The sequence below is a fragment of the Lissotriton helveticus genome, chromosome 2_1 (genome assembly GCF_964261635.1).
Source record: "Lissotriton helveticus chromosome 2_1, aLisHel1.1, whole genome shotgun sequence".
Classification (NCBI taxonomy): Eukaryota; Metazoa; Chordata; class Amphibia; order Caudata; family Salamandridae; genus Lissotriton; species Lissotriton helveticus.
Genome location: NC_136059.1, coordinates 1,677,914,069 through 1,677,941,498, shown reverse-complemented (window position 1 = coordinate 1,677,941,498; position 27,430 = coordinate 1,677,914,069). Strand labels below are relative to the sequence as shown.

Below are 27,430 nucleotides of genomic sequence, written 5' to 3'. Positions count from 1 at the left end.
ACGATATCTGTGTTGGCGATTTTCTATAAGCAGTTATTGCAGCAAGATGGACTTTAATAGAACTAAACTGCAAACCAGACTCAGCAAGGTAAAGAAGATAAGGCAAGATCACCTGTTCTTGACCATGAATAGGGTCAAGACCCTTACTCTGACACCAAAGGTAAAAACATTTCCACTTAAATCCGTAGGATTGTCTTGTAGAAGGTCGCTTTGCCTCCTTAAGAATGTTCATACACTCCGGATTCAACTGTAAGTGCCCGTACTGGATGACTTCAGGAGCCATGCTGCCAAGCGCAGGGAGGGCAGATTGGCATGAAACACTCGCCCCTCCTGTTTGGACAGAAGATCCGGGCGACAAGGCAATCTCCTGTGTGGCCTGATTGACAACTGAAGGAGATCTGGGAACCACCACTGCCGTGGCCACTCCGGGCAAATCAGTATCATTCTGGAGTTGGTCTTGTACATCCGGTTGATCACTGCTGGTATCAACGGTGTCGGTGGAAAGGCGTACAGCAAATTTTGACACCAGACTATCAAAAGGGCATTCCCTTGCGACCCTTTCTGGAAGAACCTGGACGCGAAGACGGGGCATTTTGTGTTTGCAGCGTCTGCGAACAGATCGATGTCTGGTGTTCCCCAAGCCTGGAAAATGCTGTGCGCGACGTCTTCGTTGAGAACCCAGTCGTGCGCTTCGACTAAGTCTCTGCTGAGGCCGTCCGCCTGTGAGTTGAGACTCCCTGGTAGGTGAACTGCTGTTATTGACAGGTCTCGTGCAAGTAACCAATGCCAGATGGTCTGGGCTTCTATGGACAGAGTCCTGGATCTGGTACCCCCCTGCTTGTTTAAGTAATACATGGTAGTTGTATTGTCTGTTTGCACCAGGAGGGACCGAGTCTGTAGAGATGGAGCCAGAGACTTGAGAGCAAGATGGACCGCTCTGAGTTCGAGTAGATTGATGTGATATCCTTTCTCGAAGTCTGACCATAGCCCTTGTACCTGCAGAGGGCCCATATGTGCCCCCCAACCTAGGAGAGAGGCATCTGTGATTAGAGTCTACGTTGATGGGTCCTGATGAAAAGGAACTCCCTTCATTAAGTGTGCCTTCTTCATCCACCACCGAATGGAATCTCTTGCCGACTGTTGGAGATGAATTCGATCCTCCCAGCATCCCGTCCTCTGTTTCCACTGATCTTCCAGACACTGGTGCAGAGGACGCATCTGCAAACGTGCGTTTGGCACGATGAATATGCACGATGCCATGGACCCCAGGAGAGAGGATACTTGCCGAACTGTCGGACGTGCATACTGGAGGAGAAGCGCGCACTTCGGCTTGATAGATGACCATCTCTCCTCCGAAGGACACACGTTTTCGTTTTCTGTGTCCAGTTGTGCACCCAGGTAGTGGATCTTCTGGGTGGGATTCATTATGGACTTCTTGTAGTTGACTTGCAGACCCAACTTGAACATGAGTTGGAGGCATATCGCTAGATGCTCTTCTAGTAGCGATGGGGATGAACTCTTCAGAAGCCAGTCGTCTAAGTACGGATATATGAAAATCCGTCTCTTTCGAAGCCAAGCCGCAACTACCGCCATACATTTTGAAAATGTTCTGGGAGCTGATCTCAGGCCAAACGGGAGTACTGAGTACTGGTAATGATGAGCCCCTACTTGGAACCTGAGAAACTTGCGATGTTTTCTGGATACCGGAATATGAAAGTTAGCATCTTTCAGATCGATGGAGCACATCCAATCCCCTTGGTGTACTTGAGGGAAGATCTGATGAAGAGCCAGCATTCGAAATTTCTCCTTCCGAATGAATTTGTTCAATCGTCTCAGATCCAGAAAGGGTCTGAACTCCGTAGCTGGACCTTTTTTCTGTACGAGAAAAAAATCGAAAGTACAGGCCTTGACATCTCTGATGAGATGGTACTGGTTCTATGGCGTTCTTCTTCAGAAGGACATTCGCTTCCTGTTGCAAGCGCTTTATATTCCACTGAACCATCTTTAGAGGACGCATGACAGGCGGTGGCTTCTTGAATCTCAAAAGGTACCCGCTCTGAATAATACTCAGCACCCATCTGTCCTTTGTGATTTGCTTCCACTCGTCCAGATACCACACAATACTTCCTCCAACCGGAGTGGCACACGGTTGTGGAGGAAGCATCCGTTCATTGTTTTTGAGGCTGCTTGGTAGCAGAGGATTGCTGCCTGTTTCCATTGCCTCTGCCTCGTCCAGGTCGTCGCTGTTGGTATTGCGACCTGTTGATTCTGGCCTTGATTTTGCGAGGACCAACTCGTCTGTTGGCCCCTCTGCTGAAAAGATCTTTTGTCAAAGGGACAAAAATTACCCCGACGTCTAAATTCTTTTTTCTTTTCAAGACCGACGGCCTTCAGAGTGTCCAACTCCACTTTCATTTTAGACATTTCGTCGTCAGCATGAGATCCAAACAGAGTTGAACCATTAAAAGGTAAATTTACCATTTTCCTCTGAGCCTCTGGCTTTAGTCCCGTAAGGCGAAGCCAAGCAGTACGTCTAGCACAAACACCATGTGCATAGCCATGAGCTGACAGATCCGCCGCATCAGCAGCTGCACTTATACTCTGGTTAGCCACCAATCCTCCTTCTTCCACTATTTCTAGGAAGTCTTTCTGATCCTCCTTAGGAAGTTTATCTGCAAAACGAGCCACTGAGTCCCAGAGCAGACGATCATAGCGGCCCAATAAGGCTGACGCACTGGCCACTCTCATGACCGAACCTGAGGTGTTGCACATTCTTCTCCCAAAGGAATCCATACTCTTACTATCCTTTTCAGGTGGAGCAGAAGAGGTAGATGCCGCAGAATGTGCTTTTCTGACTGTCGCCACAATAAGTGAATCTGGAGGCGGGTCAGAACGCAAAAATAAAGGATCTTCTGCTGGAGCCCTGTACTTCTTAGCAATCCTAGAAGGACCAGAACCCACCGTGGCCGGAGTTAAGAATGTTCTCATTGCTGGTTCTATCAACCCGGGCACTAACGGCAGAAGAGGCCTACCAGTCGTCTTGTGATGCAGGGTTTCAAAGATGACTGACGTTGCTATTTGAGGAACTGCCATCTTGATCTAGAACTTATTCGCCCCACGACACAACACATCATTAAATGTGCCCAAATCATCCACTGGAGACACTCTGGACGGAGGAGTAGATGAGATTGTGGGAGAATAGTCTCTATATGAAGATCTTAAAGAAGACTTAGACGACGTAGAAGATGGTGAAGGAGTTCTACTCCGCCTCTGAGGAGTTGCCGATCGCTGCCTCCTTCGTTCCCTTGAACGTGATTTCTCTCTCACTAAGGACCTCGAACGTGATCTTCTATGCAGCTCCGTCTGAGGGACCGGAGCCCTCATCCCCATCAGTCCTGCATCTGGGCGCATCTTCCAATGTCTCAGGCTTTCCAGCCACCTCGGAGACAAGTTAATAGGCCGCCCTACACGCTCAGGTGAAGCCTCAGGTGACACCTGCACAATATTCAGTCCAGTAGAAGACTTGGAGGCTCTGGAAACTACACTGTGCTCAGAAACCAATAAGCCAGATGGAGTCCGTTGTCTGGGCACCAATTGTCTGTCATCCGACACCTGCCCTGAGGTTGAGCCTGAATGAGCCACCACAGACTAGTCCTGGTGCACTACCTCTTGCCCCACCGCAGACCTGTCGTCTTGCTGGTCTCGCGGAGAAGACAAATGTTCTGGACTGATGTCTGACCTCGACAAAGACCTAATTGAGGTCCGAGAGGCCGGTCTGGATAGTCTCGACGCCAACCCGTGTTCAGGTGGGGGAGACCTAGACACTCTATGCTTCGAGCCCGAAGCAAACTTCGACATTGACTTATGTCGCGATGGAGACCTTGATCTTCTCTTTTTAGGTCTCGACGTCGACTCCTTCGACGCCGTCCTTTCTCTCGACGTCGATCTCTTCTTCGACGACGTCGTAAGTCTCTCTCTCGACCTCGGTCTATCCTTCGACGTCGACACTTTCCTCGACGTCGACACACCATCCTTCGACGTCGACACACCTTCCTTCGACGTCGACACACCATCCTTCGACGTCGACACACCATCCTTCGACGTCGGACGCCTCTCTTCCCTCGACGTAGACTTATCACGAGTCTTCGACGTCGACCGTGGCGCCCCCGATGTCGTCTTTACAGCAATCGACACCAGATGTCTCGACGGATTTCGACGGCGACTGTCTAGACGCTGAACCTTGCTCACCGGCGAAGTTCTCGACGTCGACGGAGCCCTCTTCGACGTCGACAATGCTGACGGCGATCTGGATCTCGACGTCGACCGCACCTTTTTTGACGGCGACGCTCCCTGGAGTCGATTTTTCTTAGTTCTACCTTCTGGAGACGCTGATCTTCGACGTTTAGGATAAGAAGATGGCTTAGCAGATGATAATAAGCCCTTGGAACTCTTCTCACCACGGTTTTCTCTCTCCAGAAGGCCCAGCAACCTCATTTTCTCCCTTTCTCTTAAAGTTCTACTAGAAAGGTTGAGGCAGTAATAACAATCTTCCACCTTATGAGAAGCTGGAAGACACACCACACAAACAGAGTGTGGATCCGTTTTTGACATCTTCTTCCCACAGGAAGGACATTTGTAAAATAAAGGTGGCATTCTGACTAAAAAATCACCAACAGTTAGTCAGAACAAGATATAAAATACCACCAAAATACTCTTGTCAAAAAAAGGTAAGAAAAAACCAACTTCTGACAGAAAAATACTACAAATGAGCAGAGCTCAAGTTCCAGGTTCCTCACAGAACAAGCCGGAAAAAAGAACTGACCTAACTGTCACCTGTGGTGCATGATAGGAACAGAGTTCTCCTAGAGGCCTTAAAGGCAAAGTGTGCAGATTCTCTGGGGCCTTAAAGGCAGGGTGCCAGTCTGATTTTCTGTACACAGACAATTTTTCATATGCAGCCTTTTAGGCTAATAACTGTTTACAACAGGTTCTTTGATGAAAATAAAAGTTTTTCATGGTTATGAAATGCATTTTGGGCTCATGCCTGTTTATTGCATTATATACAGCATATTTTCATGCTTCAGAACGTGTGTAATGTTGGCTTTATTAGCCTATGTATATATGTTCGGCTGCATGCACAAGTTACTACTTGTGTAACGATATATCTGTAAGAGACATTAGTTAGTATTAGATTCCTTACCTTAGAATATCCCCAGGCGTCAGACTGGATCCGGAAATTTTTGCGTAGCAGTACCCTTGCGCGTCGGTAGGCGTCGTCTGCGGCTCCGCGTCCGTCGTTGGCGCCATGATGACGTCGTCGGAGTACTTAGACGCCGCCTCCGCGTGCGGACGTCAGTTCTTAGACACAGCTTTTCCGCGCCAGAAACGCAGAGCCATGTTAAAAACCAACACTGGTGCCATTGAAACTAGGGCCCTGAAGGGGACAACCCTAACCCTAGATATTGGTTCGCAGAACGGGGAGGATGGGTGGGTCGGTAAGGAATCTAATACTAACTAATGTCTCTTACAGATATATCGTTACACAAGTAGTAACTTGTGCATCTGAAAGAGACACGTTAGTATTAGATTCCTTACCTTAGAATAGATACCCCAGCAATAACAACCTCGGTGGTGGGTCTGCGAACCAATAATCACACCAGAAAGTCCTGGAGGACGGAACGGCCAAAGAAGCCATCCCTCCGGACTTGGCTGTCCAGGCAGTAGTGTCTTGCAAACGTGTGCAGCGATGCCCACGTAGCTGCCTGACAGATGTCTTGTAAGGGCACACCCCTGCCCAGGGCAGTGGTAGTCGCCGTCGCTCGGGTAGAATGAGCCCACAGTCCAACCGGGGGCTCCTTCCTGGCCAAGGAGTAGCATGCCTGGATACACAGGATGATCCACCGGGAGATGGTCCTCTTGTGCACCGCTTTCCCCTTCTTAGCGCCCACGTAACCAACAAAGAGTTGGTCATCCACCCGGAACTGGCGTGTGCGATCCAAGTAGAATGAGAGCGCACGTTTTGGGTCCAGACGGTGGAGACGCTCTTCCTCTTTAGAGGGATGCGGTGGCGGGAAGAAGGTTGGCAAGGTGATAGACTGCCCGATGTGAAAGGCAGTGACAACCTTGGGCAGGAAAGAAGGTTTGGTACGAAGCACCACTTTGTCCGGATGGACAGAACCACAGCCTTTGCTGTGCACCATGCCACAAATCTGTTCCACCTGCAGGCGTATACCGACTTTGTGGAGGGACGCCTGGCTGCCAGAATGATGTTACAGACTTCAGGAGGCAAGTCAAATGGCCTCAACTGTCGCCGCTCAATCTCAAAGCATGGAGGTGGAGACTGGACAGGTTCGGGTGGAGGACCGTCCCCTGCTGCTGCGACAGAAGGTCCTCCTGAAGAGGCAGACGAACCGGGGGATCGACTGACAGACTGAGTAGCTCTGGATACCAGTACCTTCGAGCCCAGTCCGGAGCCACAAGGATGACTTGGGCCCGGTCGCGCTTGATCTTCTTCAGCACTCTGGGCAGAAGTGGTATAGGCGGAAAGGCGTACAACAGAACGCAACTCCACTCGCGACGAAAAGCGTCTCCGAGCGAGTGCCGCCTTGGAAATTCCAACGCGCAGAACTGATGACATTGCGCGTTCTCTTCGGTGGCGAATAGATCTAACCAAGGCTCTCCCCATCGCTGAAAGAGGCCTTGCGCCACGTCCGAGTTCAGACGCCATTCGTGATCCATCATGCACAGACGGCTGAGCTTGTCCGCCCTGGCGTTCAGACAACCTGCCAGGTGTTGAGTCACCAGGGTCACGCCCTGGCGTTCCAGCCATTGCCAAAGGCGAAGAGCCTCTTGACAAAGGATCCACGACCCCACCCCGCCTTGTTTGTTGCAGTACCACATGGCGGTGGTGTTGTCCGTGAACACCTGCACTACACTCCCCCGGACAGAGGGGAGGAATGCCTTCAGTGCCAGACGAATCGCCCTGAGCTCCAACAGGTTGATGTGGAGCCGGGTCTCCGCCGGAGACCAGAGGCCTCTGATCTCCGCCTCTCCCAAGTGGCCTCCCCAGCCCTGGAGGGACGCGTCCGTCACAACTACGTGCTCCGGTTGGGGAAGGGAGAGGGATCTGCCGCTGACCCAATCGCGGTCCGTTAGCCACCAATGCAGCTGTCTCGCAGTGCCCTCCGGGGTCAGGACGTGGTCGGATAGGTTGCCCTGATGCTGGGCCCACTGAAACTTCAGGTCCCACTGCAGAGCCCGCATCCGCCACCTGGCGTGATGCACCAGTAGGATGCAGGAGGCCATCAGCCCCAGAAGCCGCAGCGTCAACCTGACCGAAACCCGGGATAACGGCTGAAAGATGGGAATCAGAGCCTGAATATCCCGGACCCGCTGTTCGGGCGGATAAACCCGAAACCGCGCCGAGTCCAGAACCGCTCCGATGAAGAGGAGCTTCTGAGAGGGACACAGGTGTGACTTCGGCACATTGATGGAGAACCCCAGCAGGTGCAGGAGGTCTGCCGTCGTCTGGAGGTGGCTGACGACTGTCTGGGGCTAGCCCGCCTTCAACAACCAGTCGTCGAGGTAGGGGAAGACTGAAACCCCTAACCTGCGCAGATGAGCTGCGACCACCGCCATCACCTTTGTGAACACCCGTGGGGCGCTGGTAAGGCCGAAGGGGAGCACGGTAAACTGAAAGTGCTCGTGGCCCACCATGAACCGCAGGTAGCGCCGGTGGGCAGGCAGGACGGGGATATGAAAGTAAGCGTCCTGCAAGTCCAACGCTACCATCCAGTCTCCTGGGTCCAGGGCAGCCAGGACCTGAGCCAGTGTCAGCATCTTGAACTTCTCCTTCCGGAGGAAGCCGTTGACGTTCCGTAGGTCCAAGATAGGGCGTAGGCCCCCTTTGCCCTTCTTGGGTACCAGAAAGTAGTGGGAGTAGCAACCACACCCTACTTCTGGCCAAGGAACGCGCTCGACGGCCCCCTTGGCGAAGAGGGCCGTAACTTCCTCCTGCAGAAGTCGCAAGTGATCCCCCGATACACGGTGGTTCTGCGGTGGCATGGCTGGAGGAGTCGCCCCGAAGGGGAGGGAGTAGCCCTTTCGGACGATTTGCAGCACCCACCTGTCCGACGTGACAGTGCGCCAGTGGAGGTGGTGATGGCGAACCCTGCCTCCCACTGGCATCACATGGGCTTACAAGGGCTTGGCCGAGTTTGGCCCGTACCTCCAACGGACACTCTGGCAGCACTTCCGCGACCTTATCCCACACAGAGTGGGTGTAACGTCCCAAGAGGCAGGCGGTGTTAGAAGACCGCAGGCCGAGGCTAAGGGATGAGAAGATCTTCTTCCCATACTGGTCATACCTCTTGGATTCCCGGTCCGGGGGGGGGCGGACGGGAATGCAGTCTGGGAATTGGAGGCCTGGATGACCAGGCTCTCGGGGGTAGGGTGGGAGGACAGGAAACATGAGTCGCCCGGGGCTGGGCGGTGGCGCCTGGCCACGTTCCTATCTACGGGCGAACCCGTAGCGGGCCTGGACCAAGTGCCCAGTAGAACGTCGGTCAAGGCCTCATTAAAGGGCAGCAGAGGCTCGGCCGAGCTTGACTGCGGTTTAAGGACCTCAGTGAGGAGGTTAGTCCTCACGGCCGCGACAGGGAGCTCAAGGCCCAAGGCCTTGGCAGCCCTCATCAGCACCACACTATAAGTTGCCCCCTCCTCCGATGCCACGGAAGGAGGGGAGACAAAACCAGTGTCTGGAGAGGTGTCCAGGCCACTGGCCTCCCCAAGGTCTCCTGTCCAGTCCTCATGAGACTGACACTCCCTGGTCAGAGGGTCCTCAGACCCCTCCCAGTCCTCTTCATCACCCATCTCCTGAAATTCAGGGTTCTCATCTAATGGGGCCTGTTCGTAGAGATGGAACTCTCCAACCGGCGTCTGGAGCGGCGCCCATCGGGGCCGTCCCGACGCCGGAACAGGAACGAAGGTGGAACCGGGGACGGCGCCGCCTGAGGCCGGCGCCGGAGGTGACACCTGAGGGTCCGACGCCGGGGAGGTCGTCAGATCCACCGGCGACGAACCAGATCCCGAAGGAGGACCAGCGGCATCCTGCGGCGCCGGGACCTAAGGCGTCGGCTGCGTCGGAACAACTGGACCCCTCGGCGCTGGGCCCGAAGGCACCGGCGGTGTCGGGATAACGGGGACCTGCGGCGCCGGGCCCGAAGGCGTCGGCGGCATCGGGGCCGAAGCACCCGACCCGCTAGGGCTCCCAGACGGGTCCGCTTGGCCCGAAGGCGCCGCGGAGCCCGTCGGAGGAGAGAGTTTCCTCATGGCCATGAGGAAGCGCTCGATCTCCTCCGGCGACGCGTACAGCCCAGGGACCGGAGGGTGTGGAGCTGCACGGGCGCCCGCGACTCCGACGGAGCCGCGTGGGCGGTGTCACCCGAACCCCCGGCCGCATCGCGCGAGCGTCGGGGGGAATCTGAGGAGCGATGACGCCGCTTAGACTACTTGTGCCTCTTACCTGACGACGACTTCGACCCGGAGGAGTGCGGCCTACTCTCGGAGCTGTGGTGGCTCCGAGCCCGCGACCTGTCCCTCGACCTCCCATGGGATCGGGACCTCTCACGGCGCGGGGCCGACTGCCGGAGTTCGAGGCGCCTACGGGACCGCTCCCGCCTGGCTTTCGAAGAGAGGGCCCGGCAGTCGGAGCAGGCCTTGTCGTCGTGGTCGACGCCCAAACACGACAAACCGATGCGGTGAGGATCCGTGACCGACATCAGCCGGTCGCAATCGTCACAATGCTTGAAGCCGGGCATCCCTAAAGGCACCGTTTCGGAGTCGAGAGACTCGAAATAGCAATCAAAAAGGATCAAAAAGTTAGTCAAAAAGTGACTAGGGTTACTGCTTTTTCCAGATCTGCGCTTGCTGGCACGGAAAAAAGAAGAACTGACGTCAGCACGCGGAGGCGGCGTCTAAGTACTCCGACGAAGTCATCACGGCGCCCACGACGCCAACGACGGACGCGGAGCCGCAGACGACGCCTACCGACACGCAAGGGTACTGCTACGCAAAAATTTCCGGATCCAGTCTGACGCCTGGGGATATTCTAAGGTAAGGAATCTAATACTAACGTGTCTCTTTCAGATATTATGGTTATTATACATTTATATGTGTATAATTAGTTTAGTACTATGCACTTTTTGATATATTTACACATATATATGTATATTGTTATGTGTTCCGGGTTCCCGCTCATGGGCGGAGATAATTCAGTGCTTATGACTATTAATGAGTATCCCCTGGAAGAGAACCAGGGTTAAGTAGCAGAACCAGGGTGGTGGCCAAAAGAAAGCAGACCAAAAGGGTAGTAACCAGAATCAACAAAATGACCAGAAGTCTTCAACAGGGCCCCAACAACCTAAGGAGGGTGGGCCCCAGCATTCCCAAAAGAAGAAGAATGATGGCCAAAAGAAACCATGGTGCCAGTACTGTAAAAGTAAGACTCACTGGTTTAGTGAGTGCACCAAGAAAGGCTCAGCTCCTGCCACTACTGCCCCTAAGGCACCTGTACCCCCAGTCCAGTTAGTAGTGGTAGTGCACCCCCCAAGGCTTTAGTTGGGTTAACCCTGGGAACTGAGGTGGGTTCTGACTTAGTCAGAATACCTACTCAGGCTGTTCTTGTCTGTAGTGGGGACATGGATATGACCCCTACTATCAAGTCCCAGTACACTGGGCAAATACAGACAAACGCCTTTAATCAATGGAACAATGGCTCAGGCCTACAGGGACACATGTGCCAGTGTCACTATGGTGACACCAGTCTTTGTGGAACCTGATCAGATTATACTAGGTTCAGACTACCTAGTGACCAATGCTAGCAACGTCACTACCAATCACAGTATGACAGTTGTTAACTTCTCCTGGGGAGGGGTAACTGGCCTCAAAAGGGTTGTAGTTAGTTCAGACCTCCCAGTGGAATGTCTTTTGGGCAATGATTTCGAATGCTCCTTATGGTCAGATGTGGAGTACAGGAATCATGTAGAAATGTTAGGTCTCTCCTCACATGTCCTTGCTGTGACCAGGTCACAGGTCCAGAAATGCCCAGCTGAACAAGTGCTGGATCCTGGAACAATGGACCAGACACTACCCAAGAGGAAGAGCAGTAGGGTTAAGACAGTGCCTTCCCCCTGCCTCAGGTTGAGGATCAGCCCTCTCACGAGGCTGACCCAGAGACCCCAGAAGGAACTGTCCTAGAAGAGCTTGAACCTGAACAGGTTGAGTTTCTTGGGACAGGGGGACCTTCCAGGGCAGACTTGAGGCAGGCACAGTTAGACTGTTCCTCCCTTGAAACCCTCAGATAGCAGGCTGCTGCTGAGGCTGCAGGAAATGCTACAGGTGCCCATAAGGTATACTGGGAGGAAGGACTCCTATACTCTGAGGCAAGAGACCCCAAGCCTGGAGCTACCAGGAGGCTGGTCCTCCCCTCGTCTCTCAGAGGTTTCCTTCTCACCTTAGCCCATGAAATTCCCCTTGCAGGACACTTAGGCCAGAACAAGACTTGGGATAGGCTTGCCCCTCACTTTCACTGGCCTCATATGTCTGAGGACAGCAAAGACTTTTGTCGCTCATGTGTCACCTGTCAAGCCAGTGGCAAATCAGGTGGCACAACAAAGGCCCCCTGATACCACTACCTGTGGTGGGGATGCCCTTTGAAAGAGTGGGGATAGACATTGTTGGACCAATGGACCCTCCAACAGCACAGATTTATACTGGTGGTAGTGGATCATGCCACCAGGTATCCAGACGCTATTCCCCTTAGGACCACTACAGCTCCTGTTGTGGCCAGGGCCCTGGTTGGAGTTTTCTCCAGAGTGGGGTTTCCTAAGGAGGTTGTCTCTGACAGAGGTGCAAACTTCATGTCAGGATACTTGACTGCAATGTGGAAGGAGTGTGGTGTAAATTACAAATTCACCACACCCTATCACCCACAGTGCAATGGGCTTGTGGAGAGATTCAACAAGACCCTCAAAGGGATGATAAAAGGGTTACCTGAAAAGCTTAGGCGAAGATGGGACATCCTTTTACCCTGCCTCCTGTTTGCTTACAGAGAGGTCCCACAGAAGGGGGTTGGCTACAGCCCTTTTGAGCTTCTGTTTGGGCATCCTGTAAGAGGACCCCTATGTCTTGTGAAGGAAGGATGGGAGTTACCTCTCAAAAAGCCTAAGCTTCGCATAGTGGACTATGTACTTGGTCTCCGCTCCAGGATGGCAGAGTACATGGAGACGGCATCCAAAAACCTTGAGGCCAGCCAAGAACGTCAAAAAGCTTGGCATGACCAAAAGGCTGTCCTGACTGTTTATCACACAGGACAGAAGGTGTGGGTGCTGGGGCCAGTGGCCCCAGCAGCTCTCCAAGACAAATGGTCTGGACCCCATACCATCATTGAGCAAAAGGGAGAGGTCACCTACCTGGTGGACATTGGAACTCCCAGGAGCCCGCACAGGGTGCTTCATTTTAACAGGCTCAAGGCATTTGTCGACAGGAAGGACATGGGCTTGCTCATGGCCACAGATGAGGGACAGGAGGAAGAGAGTGACCCTCTCCCAGACCTGCTCACTCAGAACCCTGATGATGGGTCAGTAGATGGTGTGGTCCTTTCTGACTGCCTCTCTGAGCATCAACAAAAGGAATGCAAACAGGTTCTTCAATCCTTTAGACAAATGTTCTCACTGACACCCAGTCAGACATACTGGTGCACCCATGAGGTGGACACTGGTGACAGTCTGCCTGTCAAGAGTAAAATCTACAGGCAACCTGACCATGTCAGGGACTGCATAAAGAAAGAAGTACAAAAGATGTTGGAATTGGCAGTCATTGAACCCTCAGAGAGCCCTTGGGCTAGTGCTGTAGTTCTAGTGCCAAAGCCTCACGCCCAGGATGGTAAGAGAGAGATGAGGTTTTGTGTAGACTACAGGGGTCTCAATGCTGTCACTAAGACAGATGCCCATCCAATACCTAGGGCAGATGAACTCATAGATAAATTGGCTTCTGCCACATTTTTGAGTACATTTGACCTAACAGCTGGTTATTGGCAAATGAGGTTAGCTGAGGATGCCAAGGCCAAAACAGCATTTTCTACCCCGGGAGGTCATTACCAATTTGTGGTGATGCCCTTTGGTTTGAAAAATGCACCTGCCACTTTTCAAAGGTTGGTGAACCAAGTTCTCACTGGGTTGGATGACTTTTGTGCAACATATCTAGATGATATTGCGGTCTTCAGCTCCACCTGGGAGGATCACCTGATCCACCTGAAATAGGTTTTGGAGGCCCTGCAGAAAGCAGGCCTCACTATCAAGGCCACCAAGTGCCAGATAGGGCAGAGTCAGGTTGTGTACCTGGGCCACCTTGTAGGTGGAGGCCAGGTTCAACCATTGGAGAGGAAGATACAGGCCATAAAGGACTGGGCTCCTCCAACCACCCAGACACAGGTCAGAGCTTTCTTGGGCCTGTCTGGTTACTATAGGAAGTTTGTCAACAATTATGGGTCCATTGTGACACCACTTAATGACTTGACAAGCAAGAAAATGCCAAAGAAAGTTCAGTGGACTGTTAGCTGTCAAAAGGCATTCGATGACCTGAAGCAGGCCATGTGTACTGCACCTATTCTCAAGAGTCCTGACTACTCCAAAACCTTCATTGTCCAAACAGATGCTTCTGAGTTGGGTGTGGGAGCTGTTCTATCTCAACTGAATATTGATGGTCATGACCAGCCCATTGCTTTTATAAGCAGAAGGCTGACCCCTAGAGAGAAACGTTGGTCAGCTATTGAGAGGGCGGCCTTTGTTGTGGTTTGGGCCCTGAAGAAGTTGAGGCCATACTTGTTTGGAACTCACTTCAAGATTCAGACCGACCATAAGCCCCTCTTATGGCTAAATCAAATGAAGGGTGAAAACCCCAAACTTCTTAGGTGGTCCATTTCCCTACAGGGGATGGACTTTACAGTAGAGCACAGACCAGGGACTGACCCTGGCAATGCAGATGGTCTCTCCAGGTATTTCCACTTAGAACAGGAAGACTCACCTGGTCAAGGTTAGTTTAATGTCCCTAAGTTTGGGGAGGGGGGGTTATGTAGGAGAGTAGGGTCTGCAATCCTATGGTCACCCCAGATTTTTGCTTCACTGGTTTACGACTTTCCCTGGCTGTGGGCCTGCTAATCAGACCCACAGCCTAGCTGTTCTCTCTCTAAATTGACATCCATGTACTTTAGGTGCATTTACCAATTGGTATTGGGACACCTTATCAGCCCCTGTACAGCGTACCTTAGGTACCCAGGGCATAGGTGAACCCAAGGCCTACCAGGGGCTGAAGCATGTATTATGCCACCCCTGGCTGGCCATCTAAACAGACACAACTGGCTGGTAAGACAGCTGGGGCAAGGTGGTGTAATCACCCTTTGCTGTAGATATAGTATACCTATATCTAACCTCAAAATGGACACATATATTCCTATCAGTCACTCTTATGGCAGGCCTTACCAATCCTGAAGGCAGAGTGCTTGGAATTATGTGAGATGGTGCTCTAGCATGAGCTGAGCCTGTCTGCAGCTTGCGGAACCAAGTCCTTATAGCTGTTCCATGATAACGCTATACCATATACTCTTAAGTGCATTATAATCCTCGCGGTTATTGCTAACTTAGGTATAGCATTATCAAAACATGTTGAGTAAGGTGTCATACGAATTGGAATACTACCCCCTCGCCAGTTCTGGCGACGGGGGTAGCATTCCACCCTTTTAGAGGGACACGACATGTATGTAACTGTGAACCCCAGTTAAAGTTAAACGAAGCCTCAGCATCACAAAATGGATGCTGCCACCACAGACACAAGTCTGACCTCCTGCTGCTGGGAGTCCTTCCAGCGAGGGAGGCCTGGACAAAGGGTTTCCTGCCTTGGGAGGTGCTAGCACCACCCCAGACAGGAGTTTGTATATTGAGGTAGGGAGGGCTGAAAGGAATAAGACATGCCTGGGGCACACAAGGTGTCTCTGTGCATACCCCGGTTCAAACCAGTTGCTGGGGCACTCCAGCCCCAGCTCTGGCGCGAAACCGGACAAAGGATAGGGGGTGTAACCACCCCCCTTCCTGGTCCCACCCATGGGAGGGACCTAGTCACCAGTACTGCCCCCTTTAGCAGGATAAAGGTAGGAGCTGGTCCCATTCCAAGTTAGATTATCCTGAACAACTCTACAAAGAAGAAACTCTGGACTTCGACGTTCTGCTCCCCAGAAGACTGAAGAATCTCCCTTGTGGGCAAGGAGTGTCCACCCTGCAACTGCAGGCACCATCAAGCGTCCTAGCGGTTCACTTTGTCGTCCTTCCTGCCGGAACCAGACTTCAGAGCCCGACGAGATCTGGACTTCCAGACCTCTCCGTCCTCAACCTACATCTGCCGCACAGCTGAGACCCGTGGGTGCGACGAGACACGTGGGACCGGCCATCTTGAAGAAACTGCACTTCGCTTCCAGCACGAATTCAGAGGCATCCTCGAGTAAGTGCTTTGGGGACTTAGAAGCCCCAGCCCCGAGCAGCTCCTGCACCGAGGACTAGCCCTCCAGCATCCACGAGATCTGCGTGGGGCCCTTTTGCTTGGTTGCTGGTCGACACGTTGTCTGGTCACTTGCCGGCTGGCTAGTGGCCTCCTAGACGACGATCCACGAAATCTACACTGCTGGTCTGGTTGCTCCAGACTGGCCCTTGCTCCCTTCCAAAAGAGGAAAACCCCGGACCCTCCTGGTCCGCACCAGACGCCGTTTCCACTCACCGCGTGGGTTGCCTTTGCCAAGGCCTGTTGACTCCAAATCCCGATCCGACACCGCCGACAGCGAGAGCCTGCGTGGGACAGCTCGTGCCTCCATCCTGGTTGTCGAAGACACCTCCTGGTCCACGTGACTGCAGAGACAAGCGTCCACTCTTCACCTGATCGCGACGACAGCATCTGGTTCCCTCCTGGTTCTACACCGGTGACTGGCTAGTGACTTTGAACACTGTCCCCTCTGCTTTCAGGTCCTCTTCTTCCTCGATCCACCCGTGGATCGCACCGGACATCTTCCTACTGGTCGCCTGCAGCATCTTTCTTCAAGGCTCCATAGACTTCGACGCGGAAACCCGACACACTTTGACACCTATGCACCCGCAGCCCGTGGGCGAGGTAACAAGAGCATTTCGGTTCTTAAGGGTAGATTGACTCTCCTAGTGTCCAGATATCCAGTCATTTTAGTCCTTACTAATCGGAACTGTCTGTTACTTACCTTTTCGTAATTTGTTCTGCCCATTGACTTTGTTCCGCATCTCGCGTGTGAGTTCACACTCTGCACACGCGTCCCATGGGCCTCCTGCTACTTACCTAAGGTTAGGGTAGTGTAGTCCCAGCGATCCTACAGCCTCTGAGCATCTCCATTTCCTCTATCGATTTCCCTATACCATTTACTTAGTATATGGTTTGTCGTGCCCCTAGGGCACCATTGTAATTTGTGCGACTTACTGTATTTTTCTTAAGAGTATTGATATGTGCTTAGACCTCTGATCTCATAAAGAGTTCAGAGGTGTTTGTTAGTAATAAATATATTGTTTATTTTCATAACAACCTGTGTGGTGTCCTTTCATCTGGTATTCAAGGGGTTATATGTGGTAAAACAGCTGGCTTCACATGCCAAAAGAGTTTAGCCTAAGACTGCTTTGTCCATGCTACCATTAGGATAGCTGGTCTATAAGGTTGACTTACAACCAATCACCATAAGGGTTGTTTGGACTGATACAATGTGATCACTAGAACTAATGAGCATCATATATCAGGCCAACTTCTCACATAGTGTTCTATTTTTGTCACCATGAAACTGCTCTTGATCATGGTCTATTTAATTAATTCTCTTATTTTTAAAATACTCACTACATTAAAGTAGATTCAGTCCCTTAGTTTAACACTAATAACATATATTTTAAATTGGCGTGTTTATAAAGGAAAACAAACATTCTGTTAAAGTAATCTGTAAAGAGGTTGTTATAAATACTTTTTTTGTACAAGATCAGTGTTTATGATCATCAATTGTTATCCCCTCATGGAGAAATATACAAATAAACAACTCAGTCATTTAACTTCGTTCTACTATGCTCTAACAAATGATACATACCCGAAATTGTTCCAAAACTTGAGTTGTCAAAGAACTGTGCCGGTCGAGGCAACGATAATGCTTTTGATCTCGGATCAAAAATACTACTTTTTGGGGAATCCAAAATAATGGTTTCCTGTGTTGTGGATTCATGACATTTAGAAGGAACATGATCGTTATTTTCAACAGGAGCTTCAGGTTTTCCAGCAGGTGTTGGAAGAGGGTCCTGTGATGCTTCAGATATCAAATCATTTCTTGCTGCTTCCTTCAACTTCTGGTTTTCCATCTTCAGCTGAGCCTCATTTCTTAGTTTGGAAAAAAAGAATACTTGGTAACTTTAGTGATTCAAACTAGAACTACATCATTGTCAAGCATCCACAGAATTGACCATACGCACAAGTTACTTACCTTCGGTAACGATATATCTGTAAGAAACAGTAAACAGTAGTTAGTGTTAGATTCCTTACCTTAGAATATCCCCAGGTGTCAGACTGGATCCGGAAAGTTTTTGTCAGCAGTACCCCTGCGCGTCGCTAGGCGTCGTCTGCGGCTCCACGTCCGTCGTCGTGATCGTCGGGATGACATCGTAGTACTTAGATGCCGCCCTCGCGCGCTGACGCCAGTTCTGTACATAGCTTTCCGCGCCAGGAACGCAGAGCCATGATAGAAACCAACACTGGTGCCATGAAACCAGGGCCTGAAAGGGATGTCCTTAACCCTAGATATCGGTTCGCAGAACTTGGAGGATGAGTGGGGCGGTAAGCAATCTAACACTAACTACTGTTTCTTACAGATATATCGTTACCAAAGGTAAGTAACTTGTGCATCTGAAAGAAGAAGTTTAGTGTTGGATTCCTTACCTTAGAATAGATACCCCAGCAATACCAACCCTGGTGGTGGGTCAGCGAACCAAGATCACACCAGAAAGTCCTGGAGAACAGAACGGCCGAAAAAGCCATCTCTCCGGACTTGGCTGTCGAGGCAGTAGTGTCTAGCAAACGTGTGCAGCGATGCCCACGTAGCTGCCTGACAGATGTCCTGCAAGGGGACTCCCCGACCCAGGAAGTAGTAGCTGCCGTGGCCAGAGTGGAATGGGCGCACAGCCCAACAGGAGGCTCCTTTTTCGCCAAGGAGTAGCAAACCTTGATACACAAGACGACCCACCGAGAGATGGTCCGCTTGTGCACCGCCTGTCCCTTCTTTGCGCCCACGTAATCAACAAAGAGCTGGTCGTACACCCGGAATTGGCGTGTGCGGTCCAGATAGAATGAGAGCGCATGTTTTGGGTTCAGACGGTGGAGCCTCTCTTCCTCTTTTGAGGGATGCGGAGGTGGATAGAAGGTGGGCAAGGTGATGGACTGCCCGATGTGAAAGGCTGTGACCACCTTGGGCAGGAAAGAAGGACGAGTCCTTAGAACAACCTTGTCCGGATGGACAGAGAGGAAAGGAGGTTTAGAAGATAGAGCCTGGAGCTCACTCTTCTGGCAGAGGTGATGGCAACCAGGAATGCAGTCTTAAAAGTCGGAAGACGAAGAGGACAGTTATGAAGTGGCTCAAAAGAAGAGCACATCAGATACGTTAGAACAAGATTCAAGTACCACTGAGGCATCACGAAGGGAATAGGAGGGAACATGTGCGTGAAGCCTTTCAAGAATCTATTTACAACAGAGGACTTGAAAAGAGAAGGCTGATCAAGAAGACTGAAATGGTCGAGAGGTAGCCCTTGCCAGTTCCCAGAGCAGAGCCCTACAGGGCAAGAGAAAGAAGGTATAGGAGAACCTCTGAAAGGGGGGTGGAGAGTGGATCCACAGCCTTTGCTGTGCACCATGCCATAAATTTGTTCCACCTGCAGGCGTATACCGTTTTCGTGGAGGGACGCCTGGCTGCCAGAATCACATCACAAACTTCAGGAGGCAAGTCAAATGGCCTCAACTGCCGCCGCTCAATCTCCACGCAAGTAGGTGGAGACTGGACAGGTTCGGGTGGAGGACCGTCCCCTGCTGCTGCGACAGAAGATCCTCCTGAAGAGGCAGACGAATCGGAGGATCGACTGACATACTGAGTAGCTCGGGATACCAGTACCTTCGCGCCCAGTCCGGAGCCACAAGGATGACTTGGGCCCAGTCGAGCTTGATTTTCTTCAGCACTCTGGGCAGCAGCGGTATAGGCGGAAAGGCGTACAACAGACCAACTCCACTCGCGACGAAAAGCGTCCCCGAGCGAGTGCCGCCTTGGAAATTCCAACGTGCATAACTGATGACATTGCCCGTTCTCTTCGGTGGCGAATAGATCTAACCAAGGCTCTCCCCACTGCTGAAAGAGTGATCTGACACCGTGAGTCAGTGGGCGAGTGCGGAGGCGGGGAGCATGACGGCCGGAAACTAAGGGCCGTGACGGAGCTCCTCCCCTGTGTGTGGCGTGTGTGGCGTGTCTGAACGCGGAGAGCTGCTAGCGGCATGCCGGAGCGGCAGTGACTTTCCTCAGTTTTCCTTCTGTTAATGCTACTTGCTTCATCCTTTTGTTTCTTTCCGGATTCCGCACAATTTCTGCTGACGGCATTTTTTGCTTTAAATTGAAGATCACGGATGGTTGGCGAATTTTTGAAACCGGCGTGGTTCCGGGGATTTGGAGCAGCCAAGGAGTGGCGGAGGGATCCAAGGCGGGTTTCCCTTACCGGATGGGCGACGCAACTAACATGCTTCCACATAAAGGTGGTAAGGGCGACTCCCGATAAGATTGGCAGTAAAACGCCAGTTGGAGGCAATTGTCTTTGGAGTGGAGGAGGTGATGAGTTGCTGAATGTGGGGCAGGAGAGTATCAAGCTTTTTAAGTGCTGTGGGGAGGATAATATTGTGGCAGTTAGCAGGGGGCGAGTGAGGACACAAGCAAGCTTCAAGGAATATTTAGACTGCGGGGGGCATTTCATATCAGTTCCACTGGGCGCGCCATTGTGTGTACCACTGTGTCTAACACAGGATCTTTGCAGCAGGAACTGGGAGCAGGTCTGGGAGCCCTGCATGGAGGAGAGTGGCAGTAACGGCGTCAGCCCGTGTTTAAGTAAAGCTTGCTCCCCCCCAAAGATACCCATTGTCAAGGCAGGAGTAAGTGGCTATACTTTACGAAATCGAGCTGCCAGCATAGTGCCTGCGACTTAGAAGCCATCGATCTCTCCACCAATAATACAAATTTACGCCACATCCCGGACAGGGAAGGGGAGCCACAGTAGTGACCACAGCCCTTTGGTAAAAGTGAGAGGGAAAAAAAAGACAAAAGGTACTGTATCGGTTGCCTCTAAGGTTACCCCTTCCTGAAAATCATTTTATAAAGTTCTTTCGCTGTCCACCACAGATAAAGCGGGTAAGATGGCTTCTAACAGTACTCCAACAAGTACAGGACCAATTATCGAGGCCAACACAACGGCTATGACCACCCCCTCGTCCTCCCAGCCAGACCAACCACTCCAGCCCTCGTCTCCAGTGGAGGATAGGGTCCATCCCTCTATAGAACTTTCAAATCGTTTTTCTGCCTTGGAGATACAAGACTCCGCACAGGAGGACGTAAATAAGTGAAAAGAGGATGAGGGTCCCTAAATAATTGAGGAGGGCGTACATACAAGCACCACCACATCAATAGTGCTTAATCCCACTTCGCTGGCAGACATTCTGCTGGGTATAAAGGAGGATATGGGGAAAAGATCTGAAGAGATAGCGAAAAGATTTACAATTTCAGAGACCAATCAGGTTGCCATTCAGGCATCCTGCGAGGTGCTGGCTAGGAAGGTGGAAGAGGTTTCATCACGGACAGAGGTCCTAGAAGCAGAGCTGCCCAGGATCAAGGAGGTGTTAAGCACCACTTCAGCCCATATGGACAAGCTGGTGCAGCAAAATCGAGAGATGAAAGACGACATTGAGAGGCTTGAAAATCATGCCAGAAAGAACAATTTAAAACTTCTGAATGTTCCTGAGGATATTGAAGGTGGAGATATTAAGACATTTGTGGTGGCATTACTTAAAACTACAATTTTGAAGGACTCCACCGATTCTGATTCGGCCCTTCTAGTTGATATCCAGAGAGCCCACCGGGATCCATATAGACGAAACCCAGAGAGAGAGAGCGCGCCCCAGAAAGATTCTGGTCAACTTTCTGACATACTCCACTAAAGAAAGGATTCTGTCCATCGCCTTAAAAACCGGGGCCATAAAGTCAACTTCCTTCTCCAGATCATTCTCTTTCACAATTCGATCGGACATTTCACATACAACTGCCACTAAGCAATGGGAGATGGGTAAGAGACTTGCAACATTTAACTCTTTAGGAGCCCGTGCCCAGATGAAATTCCCTGCATCACTCCGCATAATGTGGAATAACCACATGTACAATATACGGCAGATTGAAGAGGCGGATACCCTTATAGAAAAAATCAGGACAAGCGGTAAAGGGGGTGGCGGTGAGGGTGCAGAATAGATTTGGTAGCAGATTTTGAGGAGGTAGGGGCCTATAACGGGCTTGTAAGTAAAGGAAGGATTTAGTATATTTGAATTACTTTGCCTTCTTTAAAGCAGATTCATTAATCTAGACTATTGGTTTATAGTTCTATTTGGTAGGAGGTAATGTTCACTGCCATCAGGCATATTTAGTTTGTAATTAATAATGTATCAAATTTAAACACACAGGAGGGGTGACCCGTCTAAGGGCGTATGCCCAAAAAGAAAGGGAGCGCTCCCCAAGGGGGGTGGGAGGGGATAGGGGAGGGGGGTAAGGGGGAGGTGGGTAGCACGGATGGGGTAGCAAGGGGAGAAAATAAAAAAATAGTCCTAATTTTATCACAACTTTCAGAGATTTCCTGATGAGTAATGGGGGGTTCAGTCGGCTGGCTAAGGAGGGAAGGATGGACACTATAAATGGCCCATAATAAAGTAACCTTCATTTCGTGGAGCGTAAATGGGCTTCGGTGTTCTAGGAGGAGACTGATAATGAGTTTTTTGGAGCAATCTCAGGCCAAGGTCATCCTCCTACAGGAAACCCACCTTAGTGCCACTGAAAGTAAAGAGATCTTCGGAAAGATAAAATGGATAGGTGCATTCTGTTACTCTGGGCAGACCGGAGAAAATAAGGGAGTTGCAATCTTAATTAAGGCCGGGACCAGGGGGTCTATAAAGTCAGTATCTACAGATCAGTCAGGGAGATGGGTTCAGGCGCAAGTTGATTTCAGTGGAAGTGTACAGACTATTGTCTCCTATTACGGTCCAAATATAGATGACCCTACTTGGTTACTTAAAGTTCAGTCCAACATAACAGGGGTCACCTCCCCTGTGATTATAGGGGGGGGGGACTTTAACGTCCTTCTTGATCCTCGACAGGATCGATCTTATTATAGTCAGCATGTTACTACCCAGCGCTCCAGACGCGCCTTGGTTAATATGATGCACGAGGTGGGTCTTATTGACCTCTGGAGAATTAAGGGGGGGGGGCTGCTCCTGGTTTTACATATTTCAGCAAAAAACATGGGCATGCCTCAAGACTACACTATGTCTTGGTAGACAGGCTGGGGTTAGAGGTTATGCATGATACCAAAATACTCCCCTCCATTCTCTCAGATCATGCCCCATTATATTTACATCTTCTATTGGGAGTGCAAGTCGAGTTCCCATTCCCAGATGGACTCTAAAAGGGCCGCACCCTATAATCAAGATATAGTCGATGCAGTCATTACAGCAACTAACAATTATTTCACAGACAATGCCGGTTCGGCCTCTATTGAGTTTGTCTGGACGCTTTTAAGGCCTATGTTAGGGGTCAGATCTATAGCCTCACCAGTTCCAACAGTAAGAAGGAGGCGTTGAAATTCAAAAACCTGGAAGGTAAAATCTCTTTGTTAGAGAATAAAAGACCTAGTGTTCACACTGACAATTTGCCACAGGTTTTAGTTGACCTAGAACGCCTCCGGCTGGAATATCGTGGGTTGTTGGATTAAAAAGTGAAGGCACAATGGGCTGCACACGCAATGGACAACTACGAATATGGAGAAAACGCAGGGGCTATCTTGGCCAGTAAAATCAGAGCGGGCCGGGTCAGAAATAATATGAACAGCCTAATTTTTGATGATCAGGGAACTAGATCATGCCATCAGGAGGCCATCAGGAGGATAAAGTATTTACTCTCTTCATTTTCTAAACTATATGACGAGGAAGAGATCTCATCTGTTTCGGGCAACACCTCACGGTGGTTGGAGAGCAAAGCGCTGCCTAGACTAACCGATCAAGGTTGAGACATCCTAAATAGTCCCTTTACTGAGGAAGAGATCGGTGTATATATTGAAAACATAAAGAACAATAAAGCGGCTGGCCCTGACGCCCTCCCCGGAGAGCTGTATAAAGTACTACAGGATATTCTGGTGCCACGGCTTTGTGAGTTGTTTAACTATCTTTACAGTCCGGTGGGTAAGACACCCCCTTCTTGGAAGGAGTCCACAATTGTGCTAATTTTAAAACCGGGAAAGGATCCCCTTAAGGCAGATTCCTTTAGGCCTATCTCCCTGCAAAACGCGGATTATAAGATCTTCACAAGCGTTTTGGCAGGGAGACTGGCAAAGCTAACTCCGCAACTTATTAGTTCGGATCAAAAGGGGTTTGTCCCCGGAAGATATATACACGATTTAACCCTTAAGTTGATCGGAAGTATGGATTTAGCGGAGACACGGTCGGAACCCTTGGCAGTGGCTGCCTATGAAGCTGCGAAGGCTTTCGACCGTGTCAACTGGGGTTTCCTGTGGGACGTATTGAGCTCAATGGGCTTGGGTATAACCTTCATTCAGACACTGAAGGTTGCTATGAGGGTGCATCCGGTACAATATTATTAAATGGTATGTTAACATCACGCTTTAGTATAAAGAGAGGAACTAGGCAGGGGTGTCCCATCTCATCCCTCCTATTTAACCTCTATATTGAGCCTTTGGCACAGGCATTGCGGTTGGATGAACAGGTTACACCTTTTATTTCTGGAGATTTTAGCTGCAAGGTGGCATTATATGCTGATGACCTGTTAATTTACACAAGTAATCCGGCTGAGGTCCTTCCTAGAGTGGAAGAGATAATGAAAGATTTTGGTAAATACTCTGGATACATGATAAATAACCAAAAAACTGAAATAATGTGGTGGGGAGTTGATAATTGGGAGGGAGCTAGAAGCAGTCAGTTTAGATATCTAGGTATAATAATAACACCGGATCTTAACACCATAGCACAGATCAATATAAAGAAGGTGGCTAAGGACATTGATCACCTTTTTTTGAGATGGCAGAACCTCCAGCTTACAATTTATGGACGTATTAATTTGGTCAAAATGGTAATTTTACCGAAATTGACATACCTCTTTAGTATGATACCACTAGGTCAGTGGTATCATATTAAAGAGGTATGTCAATTTCGACAGAAAGCTTTGGCCAGAATCCAGGGAAAATAGGTAGCTTTATTTGGGCAAACAAAAACTCTAGGATCTCATGGAAAAAGTTAAAAAGACGTTTGTTGAAGGGAGGCCTTGCGCTCTCTGACATCCTTTGGTATGCTTTTTCCTTTCAACTGAAGAATATCCGATGCCTCCTTACCAGCCCCGACGATTCCAACTGGGGGCGGACACTGAATACAATGGTGGAACAAGAGGGTGGCGGGCCAGGTTTTCTCTATAAATTTGGCGCACCAAAATTTTACAAAAAGGTGCGTCTGAAGGTATTGAAACAAGCACTTTAAGTATGGTCCAGAGTCCAGGGGAGATGGGGCATAAAGTATTATTCAGATCTCGCCCAAATCTGGGACTCCCTGGGTTTGCCGCCATGTTTTGATGACAGTCTCTCTCTCCCCATCAGGAGAGCAGGTATAACAGTATGGTCGGATATAGCAACATCAGAGGGGGTTCTCCCTTGGGAGGTCTTGAGATCGAAGATAGGGGACTCTTTCTCTAGATTCAAGTATATTCAGATCTGTTCCTGGTTTACCGCTGAGAGAGAGAACATAGGTGGGAACTGGGCTATTGAGTCTGCTCTTCAATCTCCAAGCCCAATGAAGAAGGAAGTGGGACTGTGGTATAGAAAAATGTTGGAGGAGGAGGAATATGAGCCCCCACCAATGTTTCAAATCTGGAATTCCTCTAGGTTGGAGGAGGCATCAGCTGTTCTTTATGATAGATCTCTTCACATCTTGTACAAATATGTTAGATCAGCCTCTTTGAAGAAGATTCATTTTTATACCATCAATAGGCTTTATTATACGCCAAAAAAGATTGCTAAGTTTGTGATTTCCCCTCCATCCTGCTCAAGATGTGGGGTAGTCGAAGCAGATGATATACATGTTTTTTATGACTGCCCTTCCTTGGGTCCCTTTTGGTCTATGGTCGAGAAGGCCCTGGAGGGCATTTTTAAGGTACAAGGGTCCTTAAACTTAGTTATTTTTGGGATGGACACTGATCATTTTTGTTTATTAAGGTGGGCACAAGTAGCGTTATTTTTCAGTCTTATTATAATTGCACGCAGGGAGATATGTAAATTATGGAAGGATACTAGCCCACCTCTATATGAAAGCTGGCTACAGGCGGCATTGAGCACTGCACGGTTAGAATCTGGTTTGGCACAAAATGTAAATAGAACGATGTGGGATCTCTTGTTGGAATAGGGAAGAGAAATGAGGCTGGTCTAAAGCCCTGCCAGTCCTATGATTACACCAGGCCTCGGAATAAAGGGGCAGGGCTGGTCAGCCCAGGCTATTGCAAGAACGTCAGCCCTGGGCGCCCACGACAGAATGGGTTGAGAAAGTTTATTTGCACAGCTTTTGGTGGAATGAGGACAAAAAAAAAAAAGGCTCTCCCCACTGCTGAAAGAGTCCTTGCGCCACGTCCGAGTTCAGACACCATTCGTGATCCATCATACACCTTCGGCTGAGCTCGACCGCCCTGGCGTTCAGAGAACCTGCCAGGTGTTGAACCACCAGGGTCACTCCCTGATGTTCCAGCCACTGCCAGAGGCGCAGAGCCTCCTGGCAGAGGGTCCACGACCCCATCCCGCCCTGTATGTTGCAGTACCACATGGCGGTGGTGTTGTCCGTGAACACCTGCACAACACTCCCTCGGACAGAGGGGAGGAATGCCTTCAGTGCTAGACGAATCGCCTGCAGCTCCAGAAGGTTGATATGGAGCAGGGACTCTGCCGGAGACCAGAGGCCTCCGATCTCCGCCTCTCCCACGTGGCCTCCCCAGCCCTGGAGGGACGCATCCGTCACAACTACGTGCTCCGGTGGGGGAAGGGAGAGGGATCTGCCGCTGACCCACTCGCGGCCCGTGAGCCACCACTGCAGCTGTCTCGCAGTGCCCTCCGAGATCAGGACATGGTCGGACAGGTTGCCTGACGCTGGGCCCACTGAAACTTCAGGTCCCACTGCAGAGCCCGCATCCGCCACCGGGCGTGATGCACCAGAAGGATGCAGGAGGCCATCAGCCCCAGAAGCCGCAGCGTCAACCTGACCGAGACCCTGGATAAAGGCTGAAAGATTGGGATCAGAGCCTGAATATCCCGTACCCGCTGTTCAGGAGGATAAACCCGAAAATGCGCCGAGTCGAGGACCGCTCCGATGGAGAGGAGCTTCTGAGAGGGGCACAGGTGTGACTTCGGCACATTGATGGAAAACCCCAGCTGGTGCAGGAGGTCCGCCGTTGTCTGGAGGTGGCTGACGACTGTCTGGGGCGAGCCTGCCTTAAAAAAACAGTCGTCGAGGTAGGGGAAGACTGAAACCCCTAACCTGCGCAGATGAGCTGCGACCACCGCCATCACTTTCGTGAACACCCGTGGGGCGCTGGTAAGGCCGGAGGGGAGCACGGTAAACTGACAGTGCTCCTGGCCTACTGAGAACCGCAGGTAGCGCCGGCAGGACGGGGATGTGCAAATAAGCGTCCTGCAAGTCCAACGCTACATCCAGTCTCCTGGGTCCAGGGCAGCCAAGACCTGAGCCAATGTCAGCATTTTGAACTTCTCCTTCCAGTGGAAGCCCTTGACGTTCCGTAAATCCAAGATAGGGCGCAGGCCCCCTTTGCCCTTCTTGGGTACCAGAAAGTAGTGGGAGTAACAACCACACCCTACTTCCGTCCCAGGAACGCGCTCGATGGACCCCTTGGCCAAGAGGGCCGTAACTTCCTCTTGCAGAAGTTGCAAGTGATCCCCTGACACGCGGTGGTATTGCGGTGGCATGGCTGGAGGGGTCGCCTCGAAGGGGAGGGAGTAGC

The 27,430-nt window shown here is 50.7% G+C and overlaps 1 protein-coding gene across 1 annotated transcript in view; it reads right to left on the bottom strand.

Annotated features, from left to right (window-relative positions):
• LOC144818836 (uncharacterized) overlaps positions 1–27,430 on the bottom strand; it is a 1,999,126-nt gene that overhangs the window by 47,429 nt on the left and 1,924,267 nt on the right. The window contains 1 exon segment of the mRNA XM_078676624.1: positions 17,189–17,472. Within this exon segment, the coding sequence (XP_078532750.1) occupies positions 17,189–17,472 (284 nt within the window).